This window comes from Palaemon carinicauda, chromosome 1 (genome assembly GCF_036898095.1).
Source record: "Palaemon carinicauda isolate YSFRI2023 chromosome 1, ASM3689809v2, whole genome shotgun sequence".
NCBI lineage: Eukaryota > Metazoa > Arthropoda > Malacostraca > Decapoda > Palaemonidae > Palaemon > Palaemon carinicauda.
In genome coordinates this window covers 302,936,878-302,956,100 of record NC_090725.1, presented here as the reverse complement: position 1 = coordinate 302,956,100, position 19,223 = coordinate 302,936,878, and the positions used below count along the sequence as shown (strand labels likewise).

The following is a 19,223-nucleotide window of genomic DNA, read 5'->3' as shown; positions in this document are numbered from 1 at the left end:
ATTTTCATTTTAAGACATGTACAGCAATGTGGAGGGTCTTGTGTTATTATGAGTTCCTCTTAAATATGTAAGTCTAATTAAGTTTGTTCATGAGAATAGGAAGTACAAAGTTTAATGTTAGTGGAGTCCTATCAAAGGAATTCCCAGTGATCAGCAGAGTACTCCAAGGGAATGTGTTGTCACCTATATTGTTTATCCTCCTCTTGGATTTTGTAATGTGTAGAACAGTTGGGGATGGGGAAGAAGGATTATTAGAAATTCTTGATATTATCACTCGATGTTTTGGTTCTGGGAATACTAATATTACTCCGAAAGGAAATCACTTGAATTGGCACTTACCATCCGCCAGAAATATGACATCATCGGATTTACTTCTTTTCTTAAATTTATGATAAGTAGTACTGTTCTCATTACTACTGATACAGACCACTGAAACACTTGGTATTGTTACTTGATGTTTTGATGATGGTAATATTAAGGTTACTCGGTAACACACCGAAAAGAAATCACTCAGTTTGCCAGTGCGCCTTCCGCCAGAAATATGACATCAAAGGACATGTGATGTGAACTACAAAGAATGGCTTGTAAAATATGTAAAACCCTTTTATTTTTTTCTTGTAAGAAATAAAAGAAAATTCTAACTTACTAAGCAAAAGTATTTGATTTTTATAATGTAAGAGAAAATATACCATTTCCAAAAAAATGTCACAATAGTGTACTTTCATTAGATAAATATTGATCTGCTATCAGAGATGAAATAAAACTAGCGTAAAGTCAAATTTACGCAGAGTAGTACTCATAACAAGAGATACAGACCCACGAAAAACCTGTTATCAATACTGTACTTGATATTTCAATAATGGGAATACTAATATTAATCATTAGCCTATTGAAAGGAAATCACTCGATTGCCTGCTGTGTTTCCACCGGAAATATAACATCACCAGATATAAGATATGAATTCAACAGATATTAAAACTTTTCTTAATGTATTTTTTATTCAAAATGGTGAACTAGGTAATAAAGTTTTATTTTATTAAATCTATTTTTCCTCTTGTGCAGGTGAATTTGAACCCTTCTTGAGAGCATATTTGGATAAATTCAAGTACAAATCCATTACATCAGACATATTCAAGGAGTTCCTGTTGGAGTATTTTGCTGATAAGAAAACTGTGCTAGAAAAGGTTGACTGGAATTTGTGGTGGCATACTCCTGGAATGCCCCCAGTTAAACCTGAGTAAGTATGATAAAATTTAGAGAAACTTGAAATGCAGATATAAGTTTATTAACCCTTTTACCCCCAGGCTATTTGGAACTTTCCAACCCTTAACCCCCAGGGGTTATTTTTTATTCAAGCACATTTTGCAGTATATATTTTTCAAATTGCTCTAACAGCCTTAATTTTTGTCATAGAGAGGTCAGGTTGGTCTCATTCTCTTGGAAAATGCCTGAAATTTCTCAAAAAATTATAAAGAAAAAAAAAATCGTAAATAGCAGTTTTTTGCAAGGACGTACCGGTACGTCCATGGGGGTAAAGGGATGTGTTTTGTGAAATGTACCAGTACGTCCTTTGGGGGTAAAAGGGTTAAATATTATGCTAAGTTTTATTGAGTAAACACATGGATTCAGAAATTTTCAAGCTATATGAGATCAAGATTAATCATTTGAATTTTAGTAGGAAGTAAAAATAAGAAATTTAAACCCATAGTTTTTTTGCAGTTATTTCACATAGGTAGTCCACGTAATTAATTTAATTCAAAACCTACTTTGTAGTTTTGATAACATTAATTTTGTTTTGTTAGAAAATGACACTGGTAAAAAGTCCAGATTATGTATGTGTATGATTAACTCTTATAATTGAGTAAGGTTGACTGTATTTGCATTAGTGTTATCCATATACCCCCTATAATTTATAGACAATCATTCCTACACAACAAATCATTGTCTTTTTATGATCTCATTAAAGGTGGAATGGCCATTGAAATTTAACGAGGTAGTTATAACTGCTAACGTGATGGAAAAGCTCTGCCCACCTGTTAGTTGGCAAGACTGGCAAACAGTAAGGATTGTTCCCTTGCGTCCTCTCAAAAATTTTGTTTGTTTTAATTTTCTCTATCCCTTTCCAGAATAAATGGAAAAGTATAGAGATATGTGGTTATGTCTGGGTAAACCTAACATGGTAAGAAGTGTAGAAGGTTTATGTCTAAACTGCTGTTAATCCCCATCATTTTTGTCTTTTGCAAGAAACATGACTTCACAGTAATCCCCTGTGATGAGTGTAAGTTATGGCTGCCTTAGTAGTTGGCAGAGTTTGGCAAGAAGGAGAAAGCTAAGAACATTTCAGAATCAGTTTTGGCTACGCTGAAACTGATGCTGAATAAAGTTTGTATCTCCTTCCTCTCCTGGTGTTTCTTGGCTGGCTGTATCTCCCTTAAGTTCCTGTAGGGCTGAGTCCTCAGGAGGAATTCGTTGCAGGAAAAAGACCCCTGCAGCAAACTCCATTCAGCATGGAGACAAAGTAACGCGTGGTTGGCCATTAGAAAGGAAGACTTCATGTTTTCGATGGATGCGATGCACACATATTTCCAAATACCCACCCCTCAGTCCTACAGAAAGTACTGCCTCTTCATCTTTGAGAGTGCTGTGTATTAGTTCAAAGTCCTGTTCTTCGGACTGTCCACCGTTTTTCAAGTGTTAACATGAGTGTTCCCTTTGATCATAGCTTTAATGGTATACATATGTTGAGGTATCTTGACGAGTGGCATCTTCCAAGAGGCAGTTGTTGCAGGATCAAGATTGACTGCTGTCCTTTTGTCTTGATCTGGGGATCATGGGAAAACTTGAAAATTCTTGTCTCACACCCAAGCAAGGATGAAGTACCTGGGTATTCTGATAGACACTACAGCAATGAGAGTCTTCCCTTCAGAAGATTGCATCAGCAGATTCAGATAGGTAGTGCAACTGTTTTTGTTCATGTGAAAACTTTCAGCGTGGCTGTGGCATTTATGTGAAATGTTGCAACTGTGTGGATCATTTTCCAAACACAAAGGTCTCCTGAATGACCTCCACAACCCGACTTGGGTGCATCTGTATGAATAATCATAATAATCAAAGGAGAGACCAATGGGGCCAAAATTGTCAAGGAATTTGGCATTGTATTTGTACATTTCCTAAGAATTCTTTTGCAGTGACCAGGTAACTGAATCAAGTGGTCCGTCAACTATCGAGGCAAACTGAATAAGGCCAAAAATTTTTATTTCCCGCCTGATAGAATCTGGTAGAAAAGCAGCTTGAAACAAAGAATCTGACTTTGCTTAGAAATCTTTGTTGAGATGCTTTTGTAAGGCTTGTGGTATTCACCATATTTCATTGAAGACCAAGCCAAAGAAACATCCTTCTTGGAATTATTCATGATTTTGCTAAATTGATCAGGAAACCAAGGTCCTGCAGAATCCCTCTCTTAACAAGAGAAGGAATTAGCAATCATTTGACTTCAACACTGGATATCATTTCCATTTTGAAGCCTTGTGACAGGCAAGAGGGCTCTCAAACTGGGGAATATTTTTTCCTGTTTAACTCAAAAATGTTTCTTATACTTTTACTAGTAAACAGTAGCACGGTAAACAAGTTCAAGAATAAATTAGACAAGATCAGAAAAACTTCAAACCCAAGAGCAAGTGAAGTCTCCGTGGACGTACTAAAAAGTCTGAGATATCTAAAATCTTTGTAACACACACACACACACACACACACACACACACACTCTCTCTCTCTCTCTCTCTCTCTCTCTCTCTCTCTCTCTCTCTCTCTCTCTCTCTCTCTCTCTCTCTCTCTCTCTCTCTCTCTCTCTGCCATAAGGAAATACAGTAAAGAATGGAGGTGAAAGGAGAGAAATATCAATATTTGCCTTGGAGATAGAAAGATGGATTTCAGCATTTTGTCTTGTTTTATAAAGTAATAAATTTATTAATGATATAAGGGGCCTGTGTTGTTGCCAATAAATGATTAGGGAATCGTATTGATGCAAGTTTCTGCAGTGCCAATGAACATACCTTGGATGAAAAGTTTATTGCTTCAAATAACTGGTCTGATATCTTTTATCAGATTTTTGTTATCCATTGTGTTTATTGTACATAATTCCCTTAGTTATGCAAGAGTTTACTGGATTTAGTAGGTAAAGTTGAAATCCTGTATATTTGACAAATTTGGCCGTAAATTTTTACTTTCCATATGCAGTAAATTTTTCTTTTCATATACATTACTAAATTTATGATATTCAGACATGTGCCATGCAGGTATGTTCTAGTTTTTAGGCTTTACGCCTTCATTTTGTATGATTTTTACAGATTCGATGATACGTTGGCTGCCGTATGCACTGACTTGCGCCAAAGATGGGTTAATTGGGATACTTCAAAAGATTGTCCATTTAGCAAGGGTGACTTGGATGATATGTCATCTAACCAGGTTAGTTGTTCTCATTCAGTGAGATTGGCCTTTTGTTGTTCTTGTGGGGCTAATGCATTGATATTTCAAAATGGGTTTTTTTTTTTTTTTTACTATGTGCTGTACAGTATTGTATTTACTGATCTATCATCCCAGGCTTATGATGCACTATAGTTTCTCGTAAAAAAATTCTGAATTTGTTTCATTACAAACCAATCACTGATACTTTTGCCCAACTCCTGCTGGTCCTCATTCAAGACACCATTCTTGATTGCCTTTTGAAAAAAAGATTTTTTCCGACACAGATACAAACCTTCGCTATTTATAATAGGGTATTACTTTCGGCGCAGCTGAAAGACGAGGCAGGATAATTTTAGTGAGGGATAACTACCCCATCTGCTAGTTAGCGGGTGGGGGGTGGGGTAGACTGGCTACCCCGCTCACTCACACTTCTCGGCTGAGTAACCACTTTACTTTTTGGCCCGGTAGAGGACGGACATGCTGCCCTTCTTTCCCGCAAAGACTGGCCTTGATGTTTTTCTTTATTTTTATTTTTTATTTTTCTTGTGTGTTTTCATTTATCTTACATATATTTGAGTGTATATATGTATAAATGGAAATATACGTTATTAGATACGTGTAACTTTAATTGCTGTTGACATCGTATCCAACTGCCTCCGCCGTAGGGAATTGTCATTGCCGCCCTTCCCTGGACTGATGGGCGGCAGGTTCTCAACACTGCCGTGTGTTTGTTTCATTACAGGTTTAAAGTGTATAATACTGTAGTTCAGCTCCCTTTCGAGGAATTCCTACAAGGAGTGACTTATTCCCCGAATAGTGTATTTTGTGCTTCAGAGCATGAATTGTAATTGATAACAACTTACAGGTAACAGTGACGTAGAACACAAGGCCGAGTGCAACGACCGCCCTGTTCGTTATCCTGCGCTCCATGTAGTAGCTCGTGAGCTGCTCTCATTACGAGGTAGCATTCGCTATCAACCTTCATCTTGTTCCTCCTCTGAGGGGAACTTTCTCTCTCTTTCTCTCTCTTTCTCTCTCTCTCTCTCTCTCTCTCTCTCGCGAGAGAGAGAGTGAGTGATTTTTGTTTTCGCCTATGCTTTTTTCCAATAGAGCTGGGATAAAGCTTTACTTAGGCTATGTCCTCTTGCGGGAGGACTTCTCTCTAGTTCGCGAGAGAGATTTTTACGCCTACGCTTGTTTCCCATAGAGCTGGGAGAAAGCTTGCCTTAGGCGATGTCCTCCTTCGGGAGGACTTCTCTCGTTTGCGAGAGAGAGTTCTTACGCCTACGCTTTTTTCCCATTGATCTGGGAGAAAGCTTGTTGTAGGCGATGTCCTTCTTCAGGAGGACTTCACGCTCGTTCGCGAGAGAGAGATTATTAAGCCTACGCTTTTTATCCCATAGAGCTGGGAGAAACCTTGTCTTTGACGATGTCCTCCTTCGAGAGGACTTCTCCCTCGTTCGCGAGAGATATCTCTTACGCCTATGCTTTATTCCCATAAAGCTGGGAGAAAGCTTGTCTTAGGCGATCTCCTTCGGGAGAACTAACCTCTCGTTCGCGAGAAATAACTTGTAGGAGCTTGCTGATCCACCAGGGGCGGTGGCAGAGCTTTCTCCGAAGCTGGTTATCCCTTTGGGGGAACGAGTCTCTCGTCCTCGAGAGAAGACCGCCCCTGGGCATTGGCGGTCCCCTGTTACGCTTTTGGGTTCTCCTTCTGGGGCGGAGCGAGAGCTTTCTCTTAAGCGACATTCTCCTTCGTGAGAACAAACCTCTTATGCGGAGGTGTTATCTTGAACCTTTGTCATGTTGATCCTGCGGGGTCTCATGACAGTAGGAGTCCTGCGGGACTCCGCTCGAAACCTTTGGGTTTCAGTTACGCTGAACCTTCGGGCTCTCGTAACGATGGTTACGTTGAGCCTTCTGGAACTTGTGCCATCATTCACGCTGACCTTTCGAGGTCTCGTGACAGAGGAACCTCGTTTCCTCGTTGCGCTGATCCTTCGGGATCTCGTAACATTAGTTATGCTGAACCCTTGGGCTCTCGTAGCTTTAGTCACTCTGACACTTCGGTGTTTTGTGACAGGGAAACTTCGGTTTCTCGTTGAGCTGACCCTTCGGGGTCTCGTAACATTAGTTACGCTGAACCCTTGGGCTCTCGTAACTTTAGTCACTCCTAACACTCCGGTGTGTTGTGACAGGGAAACAGCGGTTTCTCGTTACGCTGATCCTTCGGGGTCTCGTAACATCAGTTACGTTGAACCCTAGGGCTCTCGAAACTTTAGTCACTGACACTTCGGTGTTTTGTGACGGGGAAACTTCGGTTTCTCGTTACGCTGACCTTCGGGGTCTCGTAACATTAGTTACGCAGAACCCTTGGGCTCTCGTAACTTTAGTCACTCCGACACTTTGGTGTTTAGTGACGGAAACTTCGGTTTCTCGTTGCGCTGACCCTTCGGGTTCGCACAATACAATTCACGTTGAACTTCGGGTTCTCGTGACCTGAGTCATTCTTTTTTTGAGAGAGTTTTCAAACTCTCTTTGTGTTGATCGTTCGCGCTCACACAACACAAGCTATCGTGAACCTTCGGGTGAGTGTAGCAGTGAGGTCTCTCACCAACCTGAGAGCTCTCGCGCGCACGACCAAGTTGGCGTGCACGGCCAAATTGGTGCGCATGGCCAAATTGGCGCGCACGACCGACTTGCTGCTCACGACCGTCTTAGCGCGCAAACAAAATGGCAATCATGGCGCGCGGGTTCATCCTTTGGTGCGCCATATGCACGAACATCCTGTTGCTCGTCATGGGCTCGAACATCTGTTGCGCGCCATGTGTGCGAACATCTGTTGCGCGCCATGTGTGCGAACATCCTGTGGCGCGCCATGCGCGTGAATATCCTGTGGCGCGCCATGCTCGCGAGCAACCTTATGCGTGCCAGGTGCACGAATAACCTTATGCGCGAAAAATGTGCGCGCAATCGGGAAGGGCACGCGCACGAGCTCCCTTCCGCTTACCAACAGTGCGGCGTAAGAGCAGCGCACACGATCGGATAGGAGCGCACGACCATATTGGCGTGCGCACGATCGGATTGGAGCACACGCACGATCATATTGGCTCGCACGCACGAACAACGAGTTGCACGCAATCGGTTGAAGTGCGCGAACAACTTATGATCCTTCGGGGTCTCACAACGCAGTTCACGCTGAACCTTTGGGTTCTCGTGATCATAACCATACTTATATGACAGAGTGTTCACGAGTGCACAAGAGGTTTGCTCTCATGACATAGTTTTTGAACTCTCGTCCCATGAATTGTTCGCGCGCCCATCGTCATCAAGAGTTTTACTCTGATGACAGAGGGATGCCTGTTGAGTAAGGGTTTAAGATTCTATACAGATAACTATGACCCAGTTCCTTTGGGTCCTGGTCACGTATCACGATTCCTGGAAATTACATCAGGAATCAGTGACAGAGTTCCTGCAGGTTTTCGACACAACATCTTAATGTCGTGAGAAAGGAATTCACAAATAGATTCTAAACTCCTAGGTACTCATCCAAATCTCTCTGTTTCCGCGATCTAGAGTTTTCTGAAAACTCTATGGTCGACCCCCCCCCCCCCCCCCTACGGGATGGGTCTTCCAAAGGTGTGACTTGATACTTCACTCTACACTCCCAGCTGATTACTATATCAGCTAGCCTGGTTTCGCCAGCACCGATCCTTTCGTTTACGAACTAAATACCATCATCTTTCCTCCACCTTCCCACTTCGAGTGGTTGGGTTAGCTGATGGAAATGAGCGGGGAATGAAAATGCTTTATATTGCAGTTCATTTCCCCTGGCAGGCCTTGCCTGAATTAGATGGTAGTTTTTCTCACTGTCGAGAAAGCGTTCGATGGCAACCTCTTTAGGTAAGCGGTCGATGGTAATCTCTTTAGGTAAGCGGTCGATGGCAATTATGTCTGGCCTTCTTGAAGCAAACCCTCCCACATACCAGACTTCACCCTTTTTGGGGAGACTCGTTCCTGAGAAGTTTTTACAAAACTTCAATGGGTGTTAAAACTTCATGAAGGCCGTAAGCCTTCCCGGAGCATGCACTCTAGCCAAGACAAAACCGCGAGGTTATGGTCTTTAACTTGGTTCTACCCTTTGATGGAGGCAGCCTCCCCCGTCATTGTACCCTGAGTATAACGACTTGCCTTTTTACACGATAGTCTTCCGAGACTCTCTATTCTTACCTTACAGGGTTGTTGTTTCGAACAATTAGTCCCGAAGGAACAGTGTTAGCTGACGTTAAAAGAACAATAGCAACGGCGTGGGCATCTTTTCATTACGTTACGAACGTTTCAAACCCCGCCCACAGGTAAACAGACATCCGTTTCTGTGTAATAAACACTGGCTAGCTCCTCATATAAAGAGGAGGGGTAAACCAAAGGGGAAATGATTGCCTCTATAACTGTATATTTTTGTTTAAGAACATGTATGCTCTCATTCAAGAAAATATTACAGTTAGTCAACGATCAAAATTCTTTCGGCAATAATGTTGCGATTCGTCGCACATACATTATTCCCACAACCGGATTTGTTGCAAACGTTTCCTGGAGGCAGAGAATACGCTTGCGCTAGCGCAAATGGACAAGTACATATATGCGTGCAAGCGATCTTTCTGCCAATAAGGGCTATATACATTTTCCAATTAGAACTCCGTTCCATTAAGTTGTATATTTATATCCCTTACTGAAACCAGGTTATTTAGTACACTGCTTGGCTACTTTCCTGTAACCAGACATACGGCATTTACGTTCTGCCTCCTTATAGGCATTTTTTCCTTTCCCCCGATCGGAAGTCTTAGTCTCCTACAAAGGCTTTGGCTGGAAACTTCTCATAAGCATATCTGTTCCCTAGTAGGGAACATTTAATATAAATGCTAGTTTACTGATCGGAGACGGAGAAGTACGAACGTTTTTTGTCCTGAGAAGGAGAAACCTCCGTTACGAACGTTTCCAACGTTCTCCAACTGAGTTCCGGACAAGACTTTTAAGTCGAACTACACACGTATGCTTGTCATACGCATAGTTCGGTGTTACTACTCAGTAGTAGACTTATGCTCTTTACCCACCCAACAATAGATTGATGATACGTCTCAATCCCCTCTTGGGTTTGGTTGGATGTGTTCAGTGATTACCGTATAGTCTCTTGTCCAAAAAGCGATCTCTATGGAGATTAGCTATTATAACATAAGCTGTACTGATTAACTGGTTTACCGTTTGGTATCGGTCTTATTCGGTCAACCACCCTGGATTAGTGGCAGTTGGAGGGAGAACAGGCTGTTCCCCTTCGTTGCAAGAACATGCAATTGTTTACATGTCTCGACATCATCTCGAGGTGTTTATTGCTATGCACTACCCCCCCTCACCACTGGACAATCCGCAGACGAGAGCTTCTGCAAAGAGGCCTGTCTTCTCGTCTTCCCTCTGGACCTGATGCTCTCTATCATGCATCAAAAGAGAGTGGGGGGGCATATGCCATACCATTCCATCCTCGTCTGTTGGCCCGATTCAGGAAGGTACCAGCATTCACCTCTCTTAGAGAACCATCTAGCAGTACGAAGCCTTAGATGGACAGAGGACAACTAGTTGCCCCCATCTGCTCACGTCATTCCTGGTATAGGAATGTGCTTGCAAAACCACCCAGATATTGGGCTCCTAGTGTCTTGGAATCATCTTGTATCCAACAAAGTCTTAACTTTGTGGGGTCCCCGACTGTGGTTATGCTTGCAGCGGCCCTGATCTTCAGGCTCCCACTCGACCGTTCCCCAGTCCCTCACAAGATGTATTCCAAGATCGGTGGGGCGGCCTAGAGGTGTGCCTTGTTTCCCCCCCCCCCCATTCGGTCTGGTGAAAAAGTCCTCAGCCGAGTCAGGATAAGCAGGATCTTATCAATGACTCCAATAGCTTCGCTATGGCATTCCGCAGAATGGTTCCTAGACCTTCTGCAGCCCCTAACGGAGCTCCAATAGCTTTGCTATGGTTCCCGGACCTTCTACAGCTCCTGGCGGAGTTCCGAGGGATCTTCCTCCACGGCACGATCTTCCAAGCAGCCACATGCTAACACTTTCCTAAGCCATAGCTTTGCTTCGACTTCTCGCCTGGGACGATCCTACACCACCCCTCTCTGAGAGGCCTTTCGCATCAGATTATGGGAAAGACGTCTAGGCACCTCTGACACTTTTCAGAGTCGGTCTTCCAGGCGAAGTGTTCGGTCCTTAGTGACTGATGTCGTGGAAGGGGATTCTTTCCCATCGATGCCTTTACCTATGCAAGTATGACATAATTTGTCCCCCGTCGGATCTCAACCTCCTCCTGGGAACGCGTTTCGGGTCCTTCAGTCTCTGGGGGCCCCTCTCTACGAACCGTAGGCCCAGCAGCAGATCGCTTCCTTACACAGAAGACGCCTTTTCTACTCACTTGGGCTTTTGACCAAGAGAGTTAGTGTGTTGTATGATCTAATCTCTGATGTCTCCTACCCTAGGAGTCGGGGAGAAGTAATCCTCAGCGGCGACCCTGAGTGGATTGCCAAGACTCAAATCCGAGTATGCTGTACCCTAGGTGCAGCCCATTTCAAATAAAGTCTTCGTTCGGTAACCAGAAACCCATCAACAGGGGTTTTACCGAGTGAGGAGTCTGTGGGGTTACCTTAAAAGAACGATACCAGCTCGCCCCTGTGTGTCGGCACTGTTGACCAGCACGGGGAAGGTCAAGAGGAGGACCTCAAGGATTTCCTTCCCCTCTGGGATCGGAAGGCAATTGAGATTACTCTTAATCTAGACTCTCCTCCATCCTAAGACCCAGAGCTAGTAACGTCACTGACGTTGCTACGTCCCTGGCGTTAAAGAAACTACTCTGTGGTGCAGATACTTTAAGTGAGCATGTGGAAGCGTCAATCCACCTTTACGGCCCACTACCTGCAAAGACGTAACCCACAAGAACATGGAGACCTTTTCCATTGGTCCTGTGGTGGTCGCACAACAAATGGTCTAAACACCTCAGGCTCCTTGATGGACAAGTAGCAGAGGGTTGAGGGCTGAGGCTACCTGGATTAGTCTTGGGTGAATGAGTAAGAATGTCTGGCTCCTTTCTTCCTTTTACCTTCTCCCCTCTGGGGAAAACAGCTCCGCAAGCCTCAGCATAGCTGACCTCACCTCGCTGCAGGTAAGACCCATTTCCCTTGTGCCTCCTAAGTATAGAAGAATTCTTTGTTACGTCCCCAATACCTTTTAGAGGGTGGGTATTGGGTAAATCTTTAAGAACAATAGGTTCTCTACTCGAGTTCCTATGGTAAAGACAAACCACACTGTTAGTTCCACTCACACACAAGCTTTTGCAGGCCGCTATCAGTGCATTACCTCATATTGGCACTTGATTTTAGCGAGGGTAGGGTCCCTTCTACTATCGATCACAGATCGAAATAGAGAGGACTCCGGGTCATGACCAAGGCCAGTTGGTGAGGACTTCCTCCCTCCTAAGAGTAAGTCACCCTATTATGAATAGCGAAGGTTTGTATCTGTGTCGGAACAAATAACAAATTTGGAAATTATTTTTATTCTTTCTAACATACAAACGTGGAGCTAATTATACAAATTGGCCCGCCACCCTGTCCCCCAAGAAGTCCTGCCATAAAGCAAAGTGGTTACTCAGCCGAGAAGTGTGAGTGAGCAGGGTAGCCAGTCTACCCCACCCCCACCCGCTAACTAGCGGATGGGGTAGTTATCCCTCACTAAAATTATCATGGCTCTTCTTTCAGCTGCGCCGAAAGTAATACCCTATTATAAATAGCTCCAGGTTTGTATGTTAGGAAAAATACAAATTATTTCCAAATTTGTTATATTTGGTGAATGGTTGATAGCAGGGCACAAATACACCTTTGATCCCAGGTATTGAGCAACCCTCTTTGTCTGCTTGATGTTGGAAAATCTTGTTAGCCTCCTGGATATGTTACTTTAATTGTTATTATTTCTATGAACCTCTTCTGATGTTCAAATGACTTCTTTCTCAAATCCTGGCGTATATTGACGTTTACCCCCAAAAGCAAAAAATTCCTGTTTTCTTTCCTTTCAGTAGGCTAGTACAGTATTGAGACAATGTAACCCTTAATGCCAATCACCACGGCATCATTACGCAGTTCCTAACTTTGTCTTTCAGTCCTAATATCGCTCCACTCTCTTAAGTAAGTGCTCTTGACCAGCCACTTGTATCCTATGTTAATGGGCGGGCTTATTGTATAGACTTCTATGGGCAAGATAAAAATTTAAATTTCAGCACAAGCTGATCAGTTTCATAATAAGTATTGGAGTTTATATAAGTTACCTTCGGGTCATGATTTAGATGACGATATTAGTATTCGCTAAAAGACAGACATCTAAAGCATGAGCATTAACTGTAAAGGACAGCGTTTCAAGAACACTTCCATAAGTAAATTAGCTTGAAAATCCAGCATTTAAAGTTTTTCACTTATTCGTAATGGTGAGCTCAACGTAGTGTACTCTCTCCAGTTCCATAAATACTTCATACTTTCCCTGTGGGTAACAAGGCAGGAAGCAGATTATAATACAGGTCTAGATCAGCAATGATTGTCTAGTAGGTTAAAGAAAGCAACTATTGTCCCTTGCCTCTGCCAGCAACTACTGTATTTTGTCAAATAGGCTACCTATTTATCTACAACATGACAGAAATAGGGGAATAATAAGGAAGATCATCACCCAAAATCAATTCCTATGTACAACAACACATAGGATTGCTATTGAATCTAGAGCAACAGACCGGCTCTACTTACAGTAAAAAGTATACTCGCAATATGAACATCAGGCGATTATAGAAATAAGAAGAAATTTTATCAAAATTCCATTTTTTATGTAATTAATTTCCCTTGATAGTATGAAGAATTATAAATGGAATTTCTTGTTGGTATGAAATGTTTTTTAGATTCTCTATACAGGTTTTTGGTACATTTAATGTTGTACTGTCAAAGTTCATGTGAATTTTCTTAAGTTATTAGAAATTTTTTTTAGCTGATGCCTTTCTAAGCTAATTCTGCATACTATAGTCTATGGGTATCATCAATCACTTTGTTTATAATTTTGTACGTATTGTTTTTGTTATAATTCTTGTTAATCTAGTTTTTAAGTATGATGTCTCTTTTTTATTTCTATTAATTCTTATGCTGTCTGGAGACATTGAGCGAAATCCGGGACCAGTACGTCCTAGATTTCGTCAATGTCGTCTTCTGTATTGCAATATTCGTGGTCTTCATGCAAATATCCAAGACCTTACAGTTGCGTCCAGTCAGTATGATATTCTTTTGTGCTCAGAAACTTTGGTTTCTAATATGAGGCACTCATCTGAGCTCCTTATAACTGGTTTTAAGAAGCCAATAATGTTGAAACGTGATGCCATCCCTAGGGCCAGGGGAATGGCGGTGTATATTAGGACCGAGTACCCTGCTTCTCATAAGTCCTGCTATCAATGTGAATGTCATGAGATTCAGGTAATAAAAGTTTGTGGCAGGCATAACAACTTTTATTTGTGTTCGATCTACCGGAATCCAGACATGGATGATTATATCTTCGATTGTCTTCTTACCATTATGGCTAAGATACAAGAAGATGATAGAAAGGCTTCTTTTGTCTTTGTTGGTGATTTTAATGCTCACCATAGGGATTGGTTAAGTTCTATCTCTCCTACCGATCGCCATGGCTTAAGAGCTTTAGACTTTGCCTCTGAATCAGGCTGTGAGCAAATCATAAATGAAGCTACTCACAGGTCTGGTAATTGCTTGGACCTCGTATACACTGACTCCCCTGGCATTATAACTAGTAAGGTTGGTTCTCCAGTCGGGACATCTGATCATGCCTTGATTTCATTATTAGTGAAGACTGAGCAGCCTGTCCCTGATATATCATATTCTTGTAAAATTTATATGAAATCCCAAGCAGACTGAAATGGGATTTTACATGACCTTTTGTGCTTGAATTGGTCACAATTATATAATAGTGTAGATCCTGTTGTCCCTTTGAATGAGAATCTAGTCAACATAATTGATAGGCGTATCCCTTCTCGTGTGCTAAGGTACCGAGTTAAGGACAAACCGTGGTTCAATGATGATTGTAGACGTGCTTATTTGGAGAAACAGGAGGCCTATCATCTTTGGAAGGGTAACAGATCAGATTTGACCTGGAACAACTATACTCAGCTTCGAGCTTTTGCTCAGAGAGTTTATGCCTCAACTGAAAAGGAGTACAATTTAACCATAAAAGAAACACTTTCTAGTATAACTCAGGAACATAAATGGTGGTCTACCCTTAAATCTGCACTCTTTGGTGTAGATGCAACAGTTCCTCCTTTACTTAAACCAGATGGCTCAGTCACTCACTGTCCAAAGGAAAAGGCAACCCTTTTGGCTGATGTTTTTGACAGTAAACAGAGTAATGAAAAACTTGAACTTCCTCATTCCTGTTTTCCTGAGGCTAAACTAACTAGTTTAGCTTTTCGATCTCGTGAGATTAAAGCTCTGTTGGTGGACCTTGATGCTTATGGAGGTGTAGACCCAAATGGTATTTTTCCTTTGTTTTTTATAAAAACAGCAGATTTCTTAGCTCCAAAGTTATATGTTATTTTGCGCAAGTTAGCAAGAAGAGGAGCTTTTAGCACTAGTTGGAGAATTGGTAATGTTTGTGGTAGCTCAAGTCCCACTGATTACCGCCCAATTTCCATAACTCCCATATTATCTAAAGTTTTTGAACGTCTTCTGGCAAAACGTCTTAATAGGTTTGCTGAAGGTAATCATCTACTCCCTAGTTTGCAATTTGGTTTTCGTAAAGGCCTTGGAGCATGTGATGCCCTTCTTACAATCTCCAATGCTGTATAGAAATCCCTTGATTGTGGTCGGGAAGTTTGTATGATTGGCCTTGATTTTAGTGCTGCCTTTGACCGTGTTAATCATGAGGCCCTTGTTTTCAAACTGAAACAGTTGGGAGTGGGTGGGTTGTTTCTTAGCATTATTATTGATTTTTTAAGTAATAGATCTCAAAGAGTTGTTGTTGATGGGCACCATAGTGATTATAGGAATGTGATATCCGGTGTTCCACAGGGTAGTGTTCTTGGCCCATTACTTTTCATACTACAGTATATACACATGACATGTGGTTTGGCCTAGAAAACAAGCTTGTTGCATATGCAGATGATGCTACTCTCTTTGCATCAATTCCATCCCCTGAATGTAGATCTAGGGTTGGTGAATCCCTTAATAGAGATTTAGCTAGAATTAGTGCATGGTGCAAATTATGGGGTATGAAGTTGAATCCTAACAAAACTCAAAGTATGATTGTAAGTAGGTCAAGGACGGTGGCTCCTCAACATCCGGATCTCAGTATTGATAATGTTTCTTTAACCCTGGATAGGTACGCTCCTCGGACACCCCTTTAAGGGTATACTCGGACGCGAACGACCCCGACGGCAAAAAAAATTCTTGAAAAATCAGTTTTTGCAGTAACCTCCTTTTTTCTTTTGCCAAAAAAAAACTTCAATGAATGCTTAAAACAACTGTAAAGATAAATACTACTCATCTGCAGAAAAACTATTTATTATAAATATTTTAAAAAATTAAGTAGAAAAAAAAAAAGACCTGACAAAAATTCATAAAAAAAAAGTCTATACATATATACACAATTCCTTTTAGGAATTGATTCTTGAATGTTTAGGACACATCTTGATGTATTTTGGATGAAGTCAGACCCATGGAGGTGAAGATCTGAAATGAGAAAAAAAGGGTAACTTTTTTTGGCCAAAAAAATTTGTCCAAATTTCATGAATTTTTTTGGGTACCCAAATGAAATAGGAAGTGGCTACTTTTTTTAGGGAATAAACATATGTTATCCTAAAATAGAAATATGTAAAAAAATCTTCATTATTTTGTAAATTACATTTATATCAGGGGCCATATCTAAAGGTAATTTTTTGAGTACTTAGAAATTTCGTAAAAAAATACATATATTTAATATATAATATGATATTTATGCAGGTAAAAATATACCAAAATATCACAAATTCTATAGGGAACAAGAATATATATAGATAGGGCAGCTTACGCTTCGGATATGTCCACAAAATGGCCGCCAACCACACTGACTCAGACTCCCTAATCTGCCACTTGAAATGTAGGAAGGGTATGTCAATTTCAAGGTGTTATTTACTAATCTAATTATTATTGGATATGCATAAAAATTGTATGGTGGGTTGCTGGATAATTGACGATTATTTTACGACTATAAAATTAAAATTCTGACCCAAAAAAATTTTTTTGAAGGGAAATAAAATCGAAAAAAAAAAATGTAAAACAATATAATATTTTAGCTAAAAAAAATTGATGATATTCAATCAAAAAAAAAGTAAACAAAATTTTCCGACAAATAAACATCTAGAGGAATCATTACTCTGTGATAGTTCCTTAGTACGTAGTAATTTTGAAAGAATTGGGAAAAAACGAAAAAATGGCAATCACAGGAAAATCGAACACATACCTATATATACGCCATATCTGGCTAAAAAAAAGATAGGCATGGGTAGCCAGATCATCTAGAAACACTTTCCAACACTATGAAAATATAAGTTTTGCGACACTACTTGCCAATTCCTTACGGTAACATGACTAAGCAAAAAAATGCAAAACAAATAAAAAGGGGCACTCGCGGAAAAATGGCTAACATTCTAATATACGGCATTTCAGAAAAAAAAAATTCAGCCACGTGCTAGGCAAACCATCAAGGCACATTTTCCGACAAATAAACATCTAAATGAATAATTACTCTGTGATAGTTCCTTAGTACGTAGTAATTTTGAAAGAAATGGGAAAAAACGAAAAAATGGCAATCACAGGAAAATCGAACACATACCTATATATACGCCATATCTGGCTAAAAAAAGAAGATAGGCATGGGTAGCCAGATCATCTAGAAACACTTTCCAACACTATAAAATTATAAGTTTTGCGACACTACTTGCCAATTCCTTACGGTAACATGACTAAGCAAAAAAATGCAAAACAAATAAAAAGGGGCACTCGTGGAAAAATGGCCATTCTAATATACGGCATTTCAGAAAAAAAAAATTTCAGCCACGTGCTAGGCAAACCATCAAGGCACATTTTCCGACAAATAAACATATAAATGAAATATTACTCTGTGATAGTTCCTTAGTACGTAGTAATTTTGAAAGAAATGGGAAAAAACGAAAAAATGGCAATCACAGGAAAATCGAACACATACTTATATATACGCCATATCTGGCTAAAAAAAAATAGGCATGGGTAGCCAGATCATCTAGAAACACTTTCCAACACTATAAAAATATAAGTTTTGCGACACTACTTGCCAATTCCTTACGGTAACATGACTAAGCAAAAAAATGCAAAACAAATAAAAAGGGGCACTCGCGGAAAAATGCCCAACATTCTAATATACGGCATCTCAGATAAAAAAAAAGACATGCACGTGTTAGCCCAACCATCAAGGCACACTTTCTAACACATAAACATGAAAAAAAAATCAATAATATACGGCAATTCCTTACTACGTAGTAAATTTTTACAAATATTGAAAAAAAACAGAAATTGGCAACCGCAGTTAAATACCCAATATACCAATAACTACGTCGTATCTGACAAAAACAAAATCACGCATGGGTAGCCAGATCATCTAGACACACTTTCCAACACTAAAAAAGCAAAAGTTTTACGACACTATTTCGCAATATCTTACGGAAAAATGACTTGGCACAAAAATGAAAAAAAATGAAAAAGGGACACTCGCGGTAAAATGCCCGACATTCTAATATACGGCATCTCAGATAAAAAAAAAGACATGCACGTGTTAGCCCAACCATCAAGGCACACTTTCTAACACATAAACATGAAAAAAAAATGAATAATATACGGCAATTCCTTACTACGTAGTAATTTTTACAAATATTGAAAAAAAACAGAAATTGGTAACCACAGTTAAATACCCAATATACCAATAACTACGTCGTATCTGACAAAAACAAAGTCATGCATGGGTAGCCAGATCATCTAGACACACTTTCCAACACTAAACAAGCAAAAGTTTTACGACCCTATTTGGCAATATCTTACGGAAAAATGACTTGGCAAAAAAATGAAAAAAAATGAAAAAGGGGCACTCGCGGTAAAATGGTCCTCGTGGTGATGAACGACATTTTAACTGAAAAAAAAAATCATGCACATGGTAGCCAAACAATCCACCAAGACTTTCCACAACTGATAACCTATACAAGTTGCACCATTCTACGACAATTTCATAATACGTAATAACTTTGATAATTATGCAAACTACCTTAGAAGGGTAAACTCGGTCGCGAACGACCCCGACGCGCCTCAGAAATCGGGGAAGGAGTACAGCTACAGCAATGCACATCTGGACACTACTAGAGCGTGTAGGGGAGACACCTCCTGCAGGTCGATCACCCACAAATTCAGTCACGGGGGTGAGTCACGTGAGAAAAACCTGTTTTTTTTTTACGCTCGGGGTCGCAAACGACCCATCGTACCTATCCAGGGTTAAATATGTATGACTCTTTCAAAATTTTAGGTGTGATTCTCGACAGTAAATTTACTTTTGAGAAACATATAAGGTCTGTTTCTTCTTCAATTGCAAAAAAAATAGGCTTATTGAGAAAGTCTTTCAAGATTTTCGGTG

At 40.6% G+C, this 19,223-nt stretch overlaps 1 protein-coding gene across 4 annotated transcripts in view; it reads left to right on the top strand.

The window, feature by feature from the left end:
- Positions 1 to 19,223, top strand: part of LOC137658387 (leukotriene A-4 hydrolase) — a 124,655-nt gene that overhangs the window by 86,681 nt on the left and 18,751 nt on the right. For all 4 annotated transcript variants that reach the window (XM_068393076.1, XM_068393092.1, XM_068393067.1 and 1 more), the window contains exons 10-11: positions 1,063 to 1,237; positions 4,347 to 4,464. In XM_068393076.1, coding sequence (XP_068249177.1) covers positions 1,063 to 1,237; positions 4,347 to 4,464 — 293 coding nt within the window. The remainder of the gene's footprint in view (positions 1 to 1,062; positions 1,238 to 4,346; positions 4,465 to 19,223) is intronic.